The 18,549-nt window shown below is 38.4% G+C and overlaps 1 protein-coding gene and 1 long non-coding RNA gene across 2 annotated transcripts in view; one reads left to right on the plus strand and one right to left on the minus strand.

Moving 5' to 3' along the window:
- Positions 1 to 18,549, minus strand: part of svila (supervillin a) — a 62,891-nt gene that overhangs the window by 4,283 nt on the left and 40,059 nt on the right. Inside the window, 21 exon segments of the mRNA XM_051125089.1 lie at positions 69 to 224; positions 1,053 to 1,186; positions 1,272 to 1,479; positions 3,625 to 3,679; positions 3,916 to 4,064; positions 5,347 to 5,392; positions 5,394 to 5,430; positions 5,509 to 5,702; positions 6,235 to 6,382; positions 6,760 to 6,935; positions 8,194 to 8,339; positions 8,481 to 8,628; positions 11,349 to 11,485; positions 12,242 to 12,397; positions 14,069 to 14,241; positions 14,372 to 14,549; positions 15,153 to 15,239; positions 15,367 to 15,462; positions 15,579 to 15,747; positions 17,512 to 17,580; positions 18,364 to 18,411. Coding sequence (XP_050981046.1) covers positions 69 to 224; positions 1,053 to 1,186; positions 1,272 to 1,479; positions 3,625 to 3,679; positions 3,916 to 4,064; positions 5,347 to 5,392; positions 5,394 to 5,430; positions 5,509 to 5,702; positions 6,235 to 6,382; positions 6,760 to 6,935; positions 8,194 to 8,339; positions 8,481 to 8,628; positions 11,349 to 11,485; positions 12,242 to 12,397; positions 14,069 to 14,241; positions 14,372 to 14,549; positions 15,153 to 15,239; positions 15,367 to 15,462; positions 15,579 to 15,747; positions 17,512 to 17,580; positions 18,364 to 18,411 — 2,710 coding nt within the window.
- LOC127174077 (uncharacterized) lies at positions 1,627 to 2,593 on the plus strand. Its single transcript, XR_007828839.1, has 3 exons — positions 1,627 to 1,876; positions 2,002 to 2,185; positions 2,459 to 2,593. It is a non-coding gene; the product is annotated as an uncharacterized LOC127174077 (long non-coding RNA).

Here is an 18,549-nt window from a genome sequence, read left to right on the forward strand (position 1 = left end):
TACAAGTTAACAGGTTACATCAGACAGCACTCTTAGTAATGTTTAGTGAACATGAATGTGTCAAGCACCTGGCTGAGTAGCTGTATACAAATCCTCCTGTAGGAAAGGCATCGAGTTGACCAAATTTGGTTCTCTGGATGGATACACAAACTCCACTGCCACAAACTCTCCTGAAGCGCTGCTTAACTGGAACAGCCGGGGAGTGAAGTTAAACTTTCCTGGATCTGAGAAACACAAGAAAACATGTCTTTTTTAAAACAAAAAGTATGAAAAAAAAAAAAAAAACTATATGTCCACGCAGAGCAAAATTAATCACATATTTTTAAAGGGAACCTCAGGTACTGTTGAGGTCAAAAGCTTACATCCCCCTTTCAGAATCATTAAAAATGTTCATTATTTTACCAAAATAAGAGGGATCATAAAAAATGCATGTTATTGTTTACTTAGTACTGACCTGACAAGATATTTCATATAAAGATGTTTACATATAGTCCACAATAGAAAATAATAGTTACATTTTATATTGACCCAGTTTAAAAGTTTACATCTCCTTGACTCTTAATACTGTGTTGTTATCTGAATGATCCTCAGCTGTGTTTTTTGGTTTGGTGATAGTTGTTCATGAGTCCCTTGTTTGTTCTGAACAGTTAAACTTTCCAGTGTTCTTCAGAAAAATACTTCAGTTCCCACAAATTCTTTGGTTTTTCACCCTTTGCGCATTTGAACCCTTTCCAACAATGACTGAATGATTTTGAGATCCATTGTTTTACACTGAGGACAACTGAGGGACTCATATTCAACTATTACAGAAGGTTCAAACACTCACTGATGCTCCATGAATGAATTATAACAATGCATTAAGAGCCAGCATGTTTACATCCTTCCAGGATGGCATCTAGCGTTTCTTGTCTCTGCCATTTGTAAGCTCTTTCAGTAGCTGTTTTGACTTTTTATGACCTTAAATTAATCATACTGAATTTAAAACTTTATGGACATGCAGGAACTCTGTAAATCACCTGCATGCAAACACAGGCACACGCTTCTCTGCTCACCCTGCAGCATGCAGTCATACGCCTTTCGATCTCTCCTTCCCAAGGCCTCCCAGAAGCCCTGTGGTTCAGCTCCTTCATCACACTCCTGGATGGAAACCTTACTGCTGCTGTGAAGGCCCGCCTCCAGAGGACACCTGAAGACCAGAAAGTCTATGTCAAGGGTCTGCAACCTTACTGATGTGAAGTTCCATTGGTTGGTTTGTGTGTGAATTGACTTACTGCTCTTTGATTTTGTTGGCAGCGGTACGGCCCACATCACGTGTGTGCATCTGCGCTTTGCAGCCGTGCCACAGGTACATGCTGGCTTTTGGGATGTTCAGGAGGATCATAGAGGTGCGGGATCGTAAGCTGCTGCAGTGACAAACCACCTCTAACAGATGGCCCTCTATGGGTTTCTCTCCTCGCACACAGTATAAGCGCCAGTCATCTGTAAAAATAGGGGGAAATCGAGTTGAGTCCATAAGTAATCTGTTTAAAATGATTTTTATGATGTATATATTTTGATTTAATTATTTAACTAACCTAAAGAGGTTAAGGAGAATTATTTAAGATATGTACATTTCCTGAAGAAAATGTGAGTGGTGCTTGCAGTGGCAAAACTCTGCACTCGGTTGCTAGGGTGTTGCTATGCGGTTACTAGGGTAACTGGGTTGGTTGCTAGGATGTTGCTATGCGGTTGCTAGGGTAGCCAGGGTGGTTGCTAAGGTGTTACTATGCGGTTGCTACTGTAACCGGGGTGGTTGCTAGGGTGTTGCTATGTGGTTGCTAGGGTACTCGGGGTGGTTGCTAGGGGGGTTGCTAGGGTACCCAGGGTGGTTGCTAAGGTGTTGCTATGCGGTTGCTAGGGTAACCTAGGGTAACCGGGTTGCTAGGGTGTTGCTATGCGGTTGCTAGGGTACTCGGGGTGGTTGCTAGGGTGGTTGCTAGGGTACTCAGGGTGGTTGCTAAGGTGTTGCTATGCGGTTGCTAGGGTAACCGGGGTGGTTGCTAGGGTGTTGCTATGCGGTTGCTAGGGTACTCGGGGTGGTTGCTAGGGCGGTTGCTAGGGTACCCAGGGTGGTTGCTAAGGTGTTGCTATGCGGTTGCTAGGGTAACCGGGGTGGTTGCTAGGGTGTTGCTATGCGGTTGCTAGGGTACTTCGGGGTGGTTGCTAGGGTTTGCTAGGGTACCCAGGGTGGTTGCTAAGGTGTTGCTATGCGGTTGCTAGGGTAACCGGGGTGGTTGCTAGGGTGTTGCTATGCGGTTGCTAGGGTACCCGGGGTGGTTGCTAGGGCGGGCGGTTGCTAGGGTACCCAGGGTGGTTGCTAAGGTGTTGCTATGCGGTTGCTAGGGTAACCGGGGTGGTTGCTAGGGTGTTGCTATGCGGTTGCTAGGGTACTCGGGTGGTTGCTAGGGCGGTTGCTAAGGTACTCGGGGTGGTTGCTAAGGTGTTTCTATGTGGTTGCTAGGGTAACTGGGGTGGTTGCTAGGGTGTTGCTATGCGGTTGCTAGGGTACTTGGGGTGGTTGCTAAGGCGGTTGCTAAGGTACTTAGGGTGGTTGCTAGAGTGTTGCTAGGGTACTTGTTGGTTGCTAGAGTGTTGTTAGGCAGTTACTAGTTGTCACAGATCATTACTATGGAGTTTTATAGAGTTCTTAGCCTGATTTAGCACTTAGCTAATCACTATTAGCATGTAGCTATTCACTGCTAGCATGACTAGCATCTTAAGGATTCCTATTTGCTAGCATGAATCAAAGGAACCAAGTCCCGTGTCTCTACGTTGTTCTGATGTAGAGATATAGGACTTGCTAGATGGTTGCTAGGGTACTCTGTTTGGTTGCTAGGGAGTGGCTTGGCAGCTACCAATGAGGACACTCCAAATGCTGCTTGTCAGTATGAATGATATAAACCAACCCCCATGTTTCTATGATGTTCAGATTTGAAGATATGCCTGTGTGGGTTTTCGTTGTTAGGGTGCTCAATAGTGGTTGCTAGGGCGTGGCTAAGAAGAGGTTAAGGTGATTCATGATTGGCTGTTTGCTCCCCCGAGTCAAACAAACCCACCCCCATGTCTCTATGACACTGTGATCCAAAGATATCCATCTATCCATTTATAATGGTGGTCTATGGGATCTGTTGCTAGGGTGCTCTAAATGGTTGCTAGGGCGTGGCTTAACAGCTTCACAGTGATTCTGAGAGTCTGATTGGTTGGCTGAGTTAAATGAGCCCTCCCCCATGTCTCTATGACATTGTGATGCAGAGTTATGTTCAATGCAAAATTCCTATGTAAATTACCATAGTAGGAAAAAACATGCTTTTTAATGGGCCGTCCCTCCCCATAGTAAGTCAATGGGAAAATTTGGGGGGCTCTTGCGCCCCAGGGGTACAACTTATACCCCATTGCGGGGTATGTTTTCGCACAGCCTGCCAGCCTCTCCAGATGTGGTGAATTACATGTTTCTACGAAATTCTCGCTCGGCGCTACGACCCGTCAAAGTTGGCCGCAATGTTAAGTCTATGGGATTTTTCGGGCGATTTTTCGCCCCGTGTACGATCATCGTACCCCCGATCGCTTATAAAAGTCATAGCACACCATTCCCGAATAGGCCGCACGATTTGACGCCCGTTTCGTGGGTCTGTGACAAAAACTGCGGGACAAGTTACGCGCCGAAATTTGTACGGAATCTATAATAATAATAATAATAATAATAATAATAAGCACGCAGAATATATATCTCACAATTTTTCTCAGAATTGTGAATTTATATCTTGCAATTCTGACTTTATAACACGCAATTGCCATTTTACATTTTTTATTCAGTGGCAGAAACAGGCTTCCATAAAAATGAGTTTTAAAGTATAAGAGTCCATAGTGAGTATGTACCTGAGCACCCCTCTCCTCATCCAGCTCAACAGTCATAAGTGCTGAAGTTCCTTTCTCATTCACAGTAGAGTTGCGGCCCTGCCAGAAGAAATAACAACATTTCTCCTTCCCTGGACCGATGATTCGTTCTGAATGCAGTCTCTTGCCAACTGTACACAAAAGCAGAGAATTTTGGATCATGGTCAAACAACATTTGAAGCACTGTATCTCAAAGTTAACATACGAGAGCACTGCAGTAGGTTCAATCTAAATTAAATGAACAGGATATATTTAAAAGGTGCAAATAAAGTGTCCAGCGCATTTATTTATTAATTTCAGTTTTAGCAGTTTTAGCAGTTTTAGTACTTAAACTTATTTTAGTTGACAGAGCACCTATTTAAGTTTTTCCATCTTAAATTTATATTTTATTTCAATTACTGAAAACATTTCTTTTTTAATATTTATACCATGGTCTGTCTGAATACATGATTCTGATTGGCTGGCAGGTATGCATTAAAACCACATAATGCACAGGTAGATCCAACGGTCACTGACATTGAATAAAATACCTTAGATATTGGATCACTGTTTTTGAAGTAACTAAACTCACAGCTTCATTGTTTAGAAAGAGATGTGCAGACACAGGTAATTCACATACGCTACTGTCATCTCTCTTTCTCAATAGCTAATTAATGCCAATAATTGTTATAATTCATTCATGCAAATAAATGTGATCTTACCTCAATAATCAAGGAACTTTGCTGCCGTACCATGGGTGCAGCAGGCACAATGATATTACGCAGCCATCAACTCTGCCGGCTGCAACTCTGCATCTACACAAACTTAGTCACTTTCAGGCTCTGCGTAATATCATTGTGCCTGCTGCACCCATGGTACAGCAGCATAGTTGCTTGATTATTACGCCGGGATTGTTATTCCTAGCCATATCAGCCTAGAAAATCGCAACTTTTTATTTTCCGTCAGTCTTAGTACATGATGTAACTACAGAAGAGTCAAGTTTTAAATAGGAAATATATCGTCATTATACATGTTCATTTTTGAGTGAGATGCTATCGGTCTAATCAGATTCAATGATCTATGCTAAGCTATGCTAAAAGTGCTACCGCCAGACCCAGAGATCGGCTGAATGGATTCGAAAATGGTAAAACTTAACTGTTTAACTCTAGGGGAGTTGGACAATAAGCCTATTTTCAAAAAAGTGGAGTGTTCCTTGAAAGCAGGCACAATGCTAGAGCTAACAAGCCGTAACTGACGAAAATAACTGTCATTTTTACCCTTCCAGTCAAATACTGCACTGCAAAAATCATTAACTGCTTAGACTTGTCAATGCTGGCAAACAACCATGGCATAAGTGGGATAATGCATGGCTAGCTTACATATTTTAGTTGACAAAAACATGATTACTATACACATCTTTAATATAAAACTCACCTGCTGTGCTGATCATGTACTTCCATTTGACCACGTACGTGTCCCCCTTCATGGAACTGACCAATGCTCAGTTTGGGTAGACGACTAGAACAAGCAAGAGAGACAGTGTTTGTATATAAAGCAATAATTTAATACACTTAGCAAATAAACGATCCATCCTACCTGTAGTCAAACTCTAGAATGTGCCAGACATCAACAGACAACGTGCTGATCTCAAAATTACGCCCCTCGTCACCTTCCACCAATCCATAACCTCGTCCGACATCAACCCCATCCAGAACAGTCTTGACTGGCGTCCGTACTGTCGCCAACATCAGTGATGCATCGTAAGGCCGACATTCTCCACCTCGATTCTCCTAAAAAAAAAAAAAAAAATTAACCAACCAATTGAATTTGAACTTTTGCAACATTTTAAATATGTGTGACCCTGGACCACAAAATCAGTCATAAGGGTTTATTTTTTAAAAATAAACTTTCCATTGATGTATGGTTTGTTATGATAAAACAATATTTGGCCGAGATACAACTATTTGAAAATATGAGGGTGCAAAAAAAAAAAAAAAAAAAAAAAAAAAAAATTCTAAATACTGAGAAAATCGCCTTTAAAGTTGTCCAAATGAAATTCTTAGCAATGAATAGTACTAATCAAAATTTAATTTTTGATATATTTATGGTAGGAAATGTACAAATTATCTTCATGGAACATGATCCCTACTTGATATCCTAATGATTTTTGGCATAAAAAAAAAAGATCATTTTGAGCCATACAATGTATTTTTGGCTACTGCTACAAATATACCCGTGCTACTTATGACTGGTTTTGTGGTCCAGGGCCCCATATTCCAAATTATTTAATTCTAATTTAGTAGCTAGTTTGTGCAAGTCTACCTTGTTTTCAACATCATGCAAGTCGCCATTCTTCTTAGTGGATTTCTTGGCCTCAGTCCAGTCCAAAAACTTCTCTTTAAAAAGAATAGTCTCATTGTGCTGAGTTAATCTACCAAACACAGCCCAGTCTGGTCGTCCCTGGCCTTTCCTATGAATAACAGATTCAGACAAGACAATAATTGTTTTAATTTCAAACACATTATATACAAATCTGTACATAACTTCTGATATAACTTCATTAGAACAGAACACAACAAAACTGTGAGATGCAAACACAGCACTCGTTTATTTTAGGAGTGACGCATCAGGTCTTAAAAATTCTGCTGGCAACCCAAGTCTGTTTATGAACACCGAGATACTAAGATACTGTTTTGACAGGTGTAGTAAGTTAAGCAACAGTAGCACACTTCTACCCTGAAAAGCCTCTGTGAATGAGCTTTAAAAGGTCACAAGTGCCAAAACTTGATCTATGATGGAACACAGTAAGCATCAGCAGAGCCAAACATTCTCAGCTCTGATTTGTACCTGGGTATAAGTGCATTGCATTCTCCAGGGTCCAAAGGATTAATATCGCAGTTGGTGTAGTCAAAGGTGCCATTCCATAAGTGCTTTGCCAGCTGAAAAGCCACTTTTCTCTGTGCCAGTGTCACCTCCTTACCATGCCATACGTAGACCTCGCTACCAAAGTCAAACACCAGCACCTAATGTCAAAAAAAGAATAAAAAGTTGGTTTAACATTATACAATATAGAGTGTTTAGCAGAGATGCACAATATTTTTGTTTACATCTCGTAATTCAGACTTTTTTCCTCAGAACGGCGTGATACAAACTCACAATTCTGACTTTTTCTCTGAACTGAGATATAAACTCGCAATTGCAAGTTATAAAGTCAGAATTGCGATGTAAACTTGCAATTCTGAGAAATTAAGTCCAAACTGAATGATATAAACTCGCAATTGTGAGCTATAAAAGTCAGAAACGCGAGATATAAACTCACAAATCAGACTTTTTTTCTCAGAATTGCGTGATATAAATTCACAATTGCGAGTTATAAAATCAGAATTGCAAGATACAAATTCGAGTTAAAGAAAAACTTGATATCACGCAATTATGAGAACAAAAAGTCAGAATTGAGCGATATAAAATCCCAATTGTAAGTTATAAAGTCAGAAATGCAAGATAAACTAACAAATCTGAGTTTTTTTCTTAAAACTGCTTGATATAAATTTGCAACTGCGAGTTATAAAAATCAGAATTTCAAGACAAACTCACAATTCTGAGAACACTTTCCCCTCTCAAAATTGGACTTCATAACTCACAATTGCGAATATATTATAAGTCAGAACTGCGTGAAGTCAGAATTGCGAGATATAAACTCGCAATTGTGAGTTATAACAACTGAAGTCAGATCTGAAAGATACAAAAATCACATGTGCGAGAAAAATGTCAGAAACGCAATTCTGACTTTATTTCTCGCAACTGTGAGTTTATATCATGCAATTCTGAGAAGATAAAGTCAGAATTGCAAGATATAAACTCGCAATTGTGAGAAACTCGCATTTGCTAGAAAAAACTTTTTATCTCACAGTTCTGACTTTATTTCTTGCAATTGCGAGTTTATATCACGCAATTCTGAGAAGAAAAAAAAAAAGTCAAAAACATTTCTTATTCAGTGGTGGAAATGGGCTTCCATTCGTAATTGGACTGAATTAAATGTAATTTAATTGGTCAGGTATTTGGCTGAGTAGGCTGATATTTAAAAAAGATAATGTCAGGGCAATTTTATTTTTCAAATATTGCACCAAAAATGACTATGCATCTTAAAACAAGTAATCAATTTTTCCTACTTCAAGCATGCAAACATGTAGACAGTAGCTTATAATATGAATAAAACATATTTATTAAACAAAAATGTCATCAAACCATCCCTAATATTAAAAATGTAGTATTTTCAAGTACTTCTTTAGGGTTCAGCATAGAACAGCGAGGGACTCGACCCCAGTAGTCATCTTCAGGAACAAGTTTATCCTCCATGAGCCTGTAGATGCAGTTGGTTTCTACGATGGCACTCTCATAGAACTCATCTTCTTCTGGAGTGCCAGCGGCTGTAGGTAAGTAAAAGCAGGAACTATGGTAATTAAATGCCAGTAAACTGCTTTGTCATTAGCATGCCTTATAAGGCTTGTGTACAAAAACACAGATGTTCAAACACACTTCCTTCAGCAGAGGGAATTAAATTAGCTTACATTGATAACTGGCTTGGCCGCCGAGAAGCTTCCAAAACTCTTTGGCAGCATAAGTGTGAGTGTTGGCACCTTCCTCGATGGTCTCCACATACGAAGATCTGCAGCCCAGGTCATGCTTGGTCTGAATAAATGTAGCTAACTCTGCAGCCTGCATGATTGAAGACACAAACTCTTAATTTTGCACCACAAATAAAACGATGCATAATAATTATCACTGTCAAGCGATTAATTTTTTTTTTTTTTTTGTGAAATTAATTATGATTAATTGCAATAATTTCACATTCAATCTTCAAATTAATTCAGAAACAACATAAAGACAGTACGTTTATATTTTTTTATGACTGAAGGACAGTAACTGCTGATACCAATATTATTGTCTCTAGGAAATTTTTCTCCTAATATTTAACCACTGACTATAGCAATTACAGTATAATTGAGAGCTGTCAATTTTAACATTTAAAAATGTTTAAAAAACAATTTCTAATTTAAGTGAACTTACAACAATCTTCACACAAACCCATTATTTACCTGTGCCTTTCAGCATGTAGGAAATACACAGAAATTGAATAAAGTTATCAAATACTAAATACTAAATAAAATATAGATGAATCCTTAATGCAACAAATGTTATTGATTTCCTCTTTTTTCTTTTGACCCCCATGTATAGAAATACACATATGCTCATTTAACTATTCTATTAAAAAACAAACAAACAAACAAACAAAAAAAAAAACAACTTCTCCATCAGTTTAGGACAATGAGCATTTCATCACTGGTGAGATGTAGGTCAAACTCAGAGTTCAATGACCTACAGTCTGAATTGAACAATAATAGAAAGTTGTTTGTGAGAGAGAGACGCACAAGCTTTTACAATTCACCTCCTGCTTCCTGTACAACATGACATTTCCTTTGTGGTTAATTCTGTTTACTTCCTGCACGTGGGGGCTCACCAGCATATGAATAGTACAGAAAACACCAAGGCTGAGTACAGAATATGACAGATGTAAATGTAACAAAGTCCAAAATAACAGAACTTTTTATTTAGATGACTAATATGAAAATCTTGCACTAATAGCCAGTGTTATTTAAGCATTATTTACAGGTGCAACTCAGTAAATTAGAATGTCGTGTAAAAGTTCATTTATTTCAGTAATTCAACTCAGATTTGGCTCACATTTAACAAAAACCCATGCCAATCAGCTAATCAACTCAAAACACCTGCAAAGGTTTCCCGAGCCTTCAAAATGGTCTCTCGGTTTGGTTCACTAGGCTACACAATCATGGGGAAGACTGCTGATCTGGTCTTGTCCAGAAGACAATCATTGACACCCTTCACAAGGAGGGTAAGCCACAAACATTCATTGCCAAAGAAGCTGGCTGTTCACAGAGTGCTGTATCCAAGCATGTTAACAGAAAGGTGAGTGGAAAGAAAAAGTGTGGAAGAAAAAGATGCACATCCAACCGAGAGAACCGCAGCCTTGAGAGGCTTGTCAAGCAAAATCGATTCAAGAATTTGTCTAAACTTCACAAGGAATGGACTGAGGCTGGGGTCAAGGCATCAAGAGCCACCACACACAGACGTGTCAAGGAATTTGGCTACAGTTGTCTTATTCCTCTTGTTAAGCCACTCCTGAACCACAGACAACGTCAGAGGCGTCTTAGCTGGGCTAAGGAGAAGAAGAAATGGACTGTTGCCCAGTGGTCCAAAGTCCTCTTTTCAGTTGAGATTAAGTTTTATATTTCATTTGGAAACCAAGGTCCTAGAGTCTGGAGGAAGGGTGGAGAAGCTCATAGCCCAAGTTGCTTGAAGTCCAGTGTTAAGTTTCCACAGTCTGTGATGATTTGGGGTGCAATGTCATTTGCTGGTGTTGGTCCACTGTTTTTTGAAAACCAAAGTCACTGCACCCGTTTAACAAGAAATTTTAGAGCACTTCATGCTTCCTTCTGCTGACCAGCTTTTTAAAGATGCTGATTTCACTTTCCAGCAGGATTAGGCACCTGCCCACACTGCCAAAAGCATCAAAAGTTGGTGTGCCTGTCTGGCCAGCAAACTCACCAAGCCCTGAACCCCTTAGAGAATCTATGGGGTATTGTCAAGAAGAAAATGAGAAACAAGAGACCAAAAAATGCAGATGAGCTGAAGGCCACTGTCAAAGAAACCTGGGCTTCCATACCACCTTAGCAGTGCCACAGACTGATCACCTCCATGCCACGCCGAATTGAGGCAGTAATTAAAGCAAAAGGAGCCCCTATCAAGTATTGAGTACATATACAGTAAATGAACATACTTTCCAGAAGGCCAACAATTCACTAAAAATGTTTTTTTTATTGGTTTTATGAAGTATTCTAATTTGTTGAGATAGTCAATTGGTGGGTTTTTGTTAAATGTGAGCCAAAATCATCACTTAAAAGAACCAAAGACGTAAACTACTTCAGTCTGTGTGCACTGAATTTATTTAATACATGAGTTTCACAATTTGAGTTGAATTACTGAAATAAATGAACTTTTCCATGACATTCTAATTTACTGAGATGCACCTGTATATACACAATTACACTGACTTTATTTTATTTTTTATTTCATGTAAAATTTACTTTTTAATTTTAACGTACTTTGTCATTTTTTCTCCAGTATTTCTAATTAGCCTTATTTTAGTTCAAGTGATTTTTGTCAACTTGAACAAAACTTAAAATTTGACTTGATAACTAAATGAAAAAATAAAGTTTTTCATTTAATAACTAAATTTTATTTTATTTACGCTTTAATTTTATTAATTCTAAATAATACCTGTAATACCTGGATATTAAGCAATGCTGAAGTGATAAAGTGATGTGCATCTGTCAGTACATGTAGCAGAACACACTCACTTTGGCCTTTTCGATAACATTTGCAAATTCTCCAATCCAGATGTAGCAATGGTGGGGTGTGATCAAAAGGAAGCAGTCACCGCTGTTCAAGGAGGAAGCTCTGGGCTCAACCAGTCTGGTCTGAACATGCCGTCGACCTGATTAAAATGCACAGAGAAATTGGGACAATATCAATGTGAGTCACATGCTGAACCCCCTGAAGTCAGGATCAAAAACACTAAGTGATCTGCTTTGACTGTATAGATTTATCTTGGTTGATTTTTAAACTCAGAAGACATCATCATATAATACATTAAAATGAATTTTAATATCATACTTTTATAAAATGTGTGCTGAAAACAGTTCAAATCAGCACAAACTTCCTGCAAAACAGAACATTACAACAGTTGGCCATAATATGTTGTTGATGTTGGACTGCTCATGTGTTGTTCTCTTTATTATACCTCTCTGGTTTCTTTCTCTGTTTTTATCAAGGGTAGAATGTTGTTTTGGCAATATGCACGTAGGGTTAGATTTAGAGGGACGCCTTATGAGGAATTGGTATCCACAGCCCTTACAACAGCAGCCTTCATAACAAAAGCAGCAGGTCTAATGCAAGATAGGTTCTCCCTCCCACTTTTAAGTAAACATCATCTTTCATGTCTGTCTCACTGCCAAATAAGTATTCTCTCTACAAAAACACACAGATACAGCATACTCTATATGGCTAGCTGCTAATCAGAGACTATTAATCTTCATATGAAACATAGTTGTGACTAAAGCTGTGCCCAAACAAGGTCAGAATGAATGATGAATATTGTTTACCAGCCGAGCCATCAGTAAACAGAGCCCTCCACCCTGTCATTGAGCTGAAATATTGTGTATCACAAACAGCTGTTGTCACTGTCACTCACCTTTGACCTGAATGAGCATGAGTTTTTTATAGGGCATGGTGCTGTTGTTGGAACCCTGATCAGATGCATTCACACTTCGCAGACTCACACTGCTGAAGTTTTCCTTGCTAGCCAATCCAGCAAGAGCAACCTCAGAGAAACCGCTGTTCTTATTCACTACGAAACAGAGGGAAAGAACAAAGAGAGAGACAGTTTAAAGGGGACACTGAACGCAATATTCACTTTTACATGGTGTTTGCATATAAATGTGTCTTCGTAGTGTGTGGACACAACCACCCTACAATGATAAAAATCCATTCACCTTTTTTTCTCCCCAAAAAACCTAAACGGTCTCAATTATCAAGCAGCTGTCTGCCATTTTTTCCACATTCGAGGAGCTGTAGCGACTACAAAATATCATAAACAATGCAGGTGTTCTGTTGGATGTAAAAGTGAACATAAGTGTTCCTTTTCTCTGCCACTGAGGACGCAGTGGATCAGTTTTGTTTTTGAAGGTAATGCACTTCAGAATACACAAAAAAAATGAAACAGAGGGGTGGGGTGAGCAGTAGCTCATTATCATTTAAAGAAACTGGTTGCTGTGAACAGAGCTGTTTTTGACGAGGTAAAACGGTGTTTTACACAACCATTGAGGAATTTTAACTAAAGTATTTTGCAGACATTTCATGAAGACCCTAAAGAATCATACCAACTTGTGAAAAATGGGCATCTGATGTCTCCTTTAAAGGAGAAGTTTTACAGATAATTTTAATTTTAAGTTAAATTTACACATTACCCCTTGTCATCCAAGATGCTCATGTCTTTCTGTCTTCATTCATACAGAAATTGTTTTTTTGAGAAAAAAAACTCCAGAATGTCCTCCATATAATGGGCTTCTATGGTGCCCATGAGTTTGAACTTTCAAAATGCAGTTTAAATGCAGCTTCAAAGGGTTCTAAATGATCCCAGCCGAGGAAGAAGGGTCTTATCTAGCAAAAGGATCAGATATTTTCGAAAAGAAATTGACAATTTATATACTTTTTAACCTCAAATGCTTGTGCTGTCTAGTTCTGTGGTTCATAACAGTTAGGGTATGTCAAAAAACTCCCATCTCATTTTCTACTCCAACTTCAAAATAGTCCTACATCGCTGTTTTACCTTTTTTTGTAAAGGGTGTTTGAACTTCCTTGCGTGTTCTCTTTGTAAACATTGGGTTGGTACTTCTGCAGCGATGTAGGACTATTTAGAATTTTTTGCAGTAGAAAATGAGATGAGAGTTTTTCGACACACCCCAAATGTATTGAACCAGAATGCACAGAGTTCAGGCAGAGCTAGACAAGAATTTGAGGCTAAAAAGTATATAAATTGTATTTTTTTTTTTTTTTTTTGGAAAATAACTGATCATTTCGGTAGATCTTCCTCAGCTGGGATCATTTAGAGCCCTTTGAAGCTGCATTTAAACTGAAGTCCACTATATGGAGAAAATCCTGAATTGTTCAAAAAACTTCTTTACAACTAAAGAAAGAAAACACATGAACATCTTGGATGAGTAGGGGTTGAGTAAATTATCTGTAAATTTTTGTTCTGAAAGTGAACTTCTCTTTTAAGGCAAGAGATTCAAAAATGATTCACTGAGTCACTTGAATACTTGTGCAGAATTTTTTCTTTTTAGTAGAAAAAGATGTTTAGTTAAAAATTGCTGTTTGTCACAAACACTGTCTGACTGAAATATGGTTCCCCAACAGAACTACAACTATAAATGTGTGAATAAAAAAAAAAGTGCATATTTAAAGAAAACTGGTTCATAAACTGACTATTCCAGTTCTACACTCTTTTTCAATCACTCACTCTTTTCCTGTTTCATCCTCTTGCTCTCCAGAAGGCCAATATTCAGCCTTTGCTCTGTGTACTCGTGTCTGATGTCCTCCCGAACGGCCAACATTTTCAAGGGGTTTTTGGATGATTGAACATTTCTGGTGGGCCGTACTGCACGCTTGTGCTGTACCATGTCTGAGGTCAACCTAAAAAAAAAAAAAAGAAATTTCAGCCTCGTTTATTTATTAAGCTGTAAACAAATTAATATTTTAAAACACAAAATATAGCTGGCTGTACAGAGCACAAATCACTATGCAATATTTCTTTTGGCTTTACCTGGGCAGCTGCATTCCAAAAATGTCATCAAAGTTGTCATTGATTTCCACTCTGCTAGTGATCTTAGCCATATCTTCTGTGTGTCGGTAAAACTTATCAAAGATTTCATCATCTAAAGTCATGACCTCTTTAACAGATTTCTCTGTGACTGCAATTGTGGCCTCTTGAAGTCCTGCAACTAAGAAATGTATAAGAAAACATACATTAAAATAAACTGAATAAAATATTTAACGGACAGTTCACCAAAAAATTACAATTCTGTCATTAATTACTCACGCTCATGTCATTCCAAACTGGTAAGACCTTTGTTCATCACAAAAATTACGATATTTTTGATGAAATCCGAGAGCTTTCTGACCCTGCCTAGACAGCAATGCAACTAAAAAGTTTTATTGCCAAGACAGGTAGTAGGAACATCAATAAAATTGTTCATGTGACAGTGGCTCAACTGTAATGTTATGAAGCTATAAGAACACTTTTTGCGTGCAAAATAACAAAAATAACTACTTTATTCAACAATTTCTTTTCTTCCATGTCAGTCTTCGATGCACATTCAGAAGAGTACCATGACACTTGCGTGTAGTGCTGCTGACACAGAAGCCGGCATTCTACGCAGGTTAAGAAAGCTCTCAGATTTTATTAAAAATATCTTAATTTATGTTGATGAATGAAGGTCTTATGGGTTTGGAATGACATGAGGGAGTGAATGATCTCTTAAAGTTGATATAGAAGAAAAAGTAACATCTCTAAGGTTCATTACATATTTTATCATCACATTTACCTTTACTATTGAGGCGACCAAGGAATGACTCCAACTTTTCCAGCTTCTTGTCTGACTCCAGCTTCATGTCCTCTCTGACTTCAATCTCTACTTAAGAAAATACAGCAGTGATATAACTATATTTATGCACATATGACATAGTAGAAAGAGAACAGAAAATACAATTGGGAAAAAAGGGAGGGGACTTGAGTGCAAGTCCAGTATGGCTTCTCACCTTCGTGTGGCTTTGAGATGGTATGGGAGGTATTCTTGTTTTTAGAGGACAGAGGGGATAGGACTGGATTTGTGAGAACAGTGGGGGCCGCCAGACCTGGGAGAGAAAACAGAGGAGAAAAAAAAAACACAAAAAAACTTAACACTGTTACAAAGCAAAACTCTATTCAATCTGTTTCACTGCTGTAAAGTAATACGTGATTTTTCACTTACCTTTTTTAACCATACGGCCAGCCACTGTAAACTGAGTGGAGTCATTGGATGCTCCGTAACCTTTGACTTTCCAGGCATCCTCTTGTGCGGTGATGAGCTGCTTGCGTTCCTGAATAGACATTTCTATTCGCTCCATCCGCTGAGTCTCCACCACCTCATTTCCCATTTTCTGAGATAAAGAAGAAAAAAAATGAAGCATTTACATCATCGTCAGAGTGAAACATGTTCTCACACTTTAAATATCTTTTTAATCATTTTAATCAAAAAGTGATGCTTTGTTGAGAAACAACACATCTCGTAAAAGATTTAACCAAGAAAAATGTCAAATAAAATTGAAAAATGTAAAAATGACTTCAAGTATACACACTTAGCCATTTTCCTAACAAACAAACCAAAAGCATCTAAAATAAACAATGTTTATTTGCTTACGTTGTAGTCAAACTAGCTAGTTTTTGACTCCAAAAAAACACACCAAAACAACACCACAAAAACACTTAACTTACATACATTCACATACATTACTCTAAGTCTTATTGTTGTGTTATGGAGGAATAGTGGATGTGTGTTTGGGGGTGAGAGGCACCTTCCGTCTCCAGGGGTGACGCTCATCCACCTGCACGGGCAGGGGGGTAGCCTTCACACGGAGGGAAGAGCAGGAAGACAGATGGGAAGAAAGAGGGATGAGAAAAGAATGGAAAGAAATGATAAAAGGTGACAGGATGCATCCTAGACTAAAGAGGCTCCTATTAATAGACATAGGAAAGTGATTCTTCCCCGCAGTGCTGACCTGTTACTCCATGTTTAGTTTTACGGTCAAAGCTGCTTGTCTTACAATTGACCCTTCGCAGGCGGTTTTGATTGACGGGCGAACTGACCAATCATAACGCAGAATCTACCATTTTGTTTGACAAACAAACCAGACAGGAGTAGATTAACGTCAGCGGACTTGAACTTGAAAAATGGTGTACTGACGTCTTTCCATGGCTAAAGCAAGATACCTTTTAATGTTTATTCATGTTTATTTTGTGCTATAACTAGTAGTGAAGAGATGATCAGTTCATGTGCGGCTTGAACTGAGGCACTACTGCAATCTGTCACGACACATTAAAGAGCCACAAAACTGTATTTATAATTTGAATTTCTCACAAAATTTGAAAGCTGAGACTGTTTCAAGACCTGCTTTGTCTTGTCTGTTAGTGCGTTGTCAGTTTCCTCTTTGCTTCGAAATGTATTTTTCACTGCGTGAGAACAAATGTGAGTGGCGTGAGAGTGCCATGGCTTGTCGGACCTAGCAACAGTAACAAAGGGGGCCGGTCTTTGCGAAGGGTCTATTATATAGGGTTGTACGTATCCTATCAGTTGGTCATTATAATGAAGATGTAGAAAGATTTTATTATACAGGCCTAAAGGTTTTAAGCTTTATGTAAAAGTATATAAAATGTATTAAAAGTTACATACAAAAATTATTTAAAGTTCAAGAGTTTTTCAAGAGTTACTTTATGAAAGAAGACAAGAAATTGTCAAGATGACAAGAACAAAGCAGTCAAGAGTGCTTATGAAATTAATCCAAGAAATACAAGAATGTAATTTCTAATATTTAAGAAATGCTAACAGTCTCACAGATTAATAAAAGAGAACTTAAAGTATGTGTACCCTCAAAGTATGTGTAAAATAATAATAATAATAAAAATAGTAAAAGGATTTCTTTTCTTCTTTTTTTTTTTTTTTTTTTAATGTAGATTATTTTATGTTAGACTTAAGTATAACACAAAAATCTACAGTCAATAAAATGCCTTTAGTATTTAGTATGGTGTAGAAATTAAAAATGGAAAAAAAAGAAAAAAAAATTATTAGCGGTCAAGAGGAGAGGTCGGCTTGTCAGTATCGGAGGACGGAATGAGGAGGAGAGTTTACATTGGTTGTTTTTGCTCACCTTGGGGAGGATTGCTATCTGATCCAGTGGTTCAGAGGCACACGAAAATGAGGAGGAAAAGACAGGATCCTACAGATAGGACAGAGGGGGAAGCAAGACAAAAGATGGAGAGACACATGACAAAGTGGGAGAGAATGAAGAGGAAGTCCAGGGACAGAGAGCAGGCAAGTGACATTGGTCTAGTCTTAGACAAAAATGTCACCTTTAAATAACCACATGACCTCTAGACACAAAGTAATCAGCTAGAATGCTATAGTCAAATCTAAAATTCAACACACAATCACCAACCTTGTACAACCACCCTGAATCTAATGATGCTGAAATTTTTCTCCAAACTCTAAGATGTCAATCAAACAGCTTCAAGAGAAACCATAATGGAAAGTACTGGAATCAAATGAATTAGTGGGCAGATGCAGTACTGTAAATAATTTCACAAGCTCATAATTTGTCATTAATGGATACTGTCCCTGAAGAGGCAGATCAATAGAAACTAAAACTCTCAATTTTAGGAACCTAAAAGCCTGCAGCCTATAAGAGTGGTTGAACAAGGCAATTAATACCACACCAGAACCATGAAGTCACCATTGCGCAAAATGACAAAGCCACCACAGTGGCTGTTAAAATATAACAGAAAATACATTTTGACATTGCAGAACTCATACCGTCACCATGGTAGCAATGTAAGAGAAACACCACAAGCAACTAGGTCATCCTGAGGTCCGAAACACACACTGCACACTGACATCACTGTGATTACAAGGATTATACACAAAAACAAACCCCAAAACCTTGTACACTGGCAATACCCGTGCTAGGCCTGTTAGCACAGTGGCTAACAGCTAACAGCCTTACCCAAAGTTGATCAGACACGGCAAAGTCATCTATCATCATCCCATCATCCTAGAAAAAGGGGTAAAATGAACAGGGGAGAAATGATCCCCTACTTACAGCTTGGGTACTGAACTTTGAATATGGTTACAGAAGAATAAATGTGACCCTGGACCACAAAACCAGTATATTTGTAGCAATAGCAAACAA

Source organism: Labeo rohita, chromosome 12 (genome assembly GCF_022985175.1).
Source record: "Labeo rohita strain BAU-BD-2019 chromosome 12, IGBB_LRoh.1.0, whole genome shotgun sequence".
Classification (NCBI taxonomy): Eukaryota; Metazoa; Chordata; class Actinopteri; order Cypriniformes; family Cyprinidae; genus Labeo; species Labeo rohita.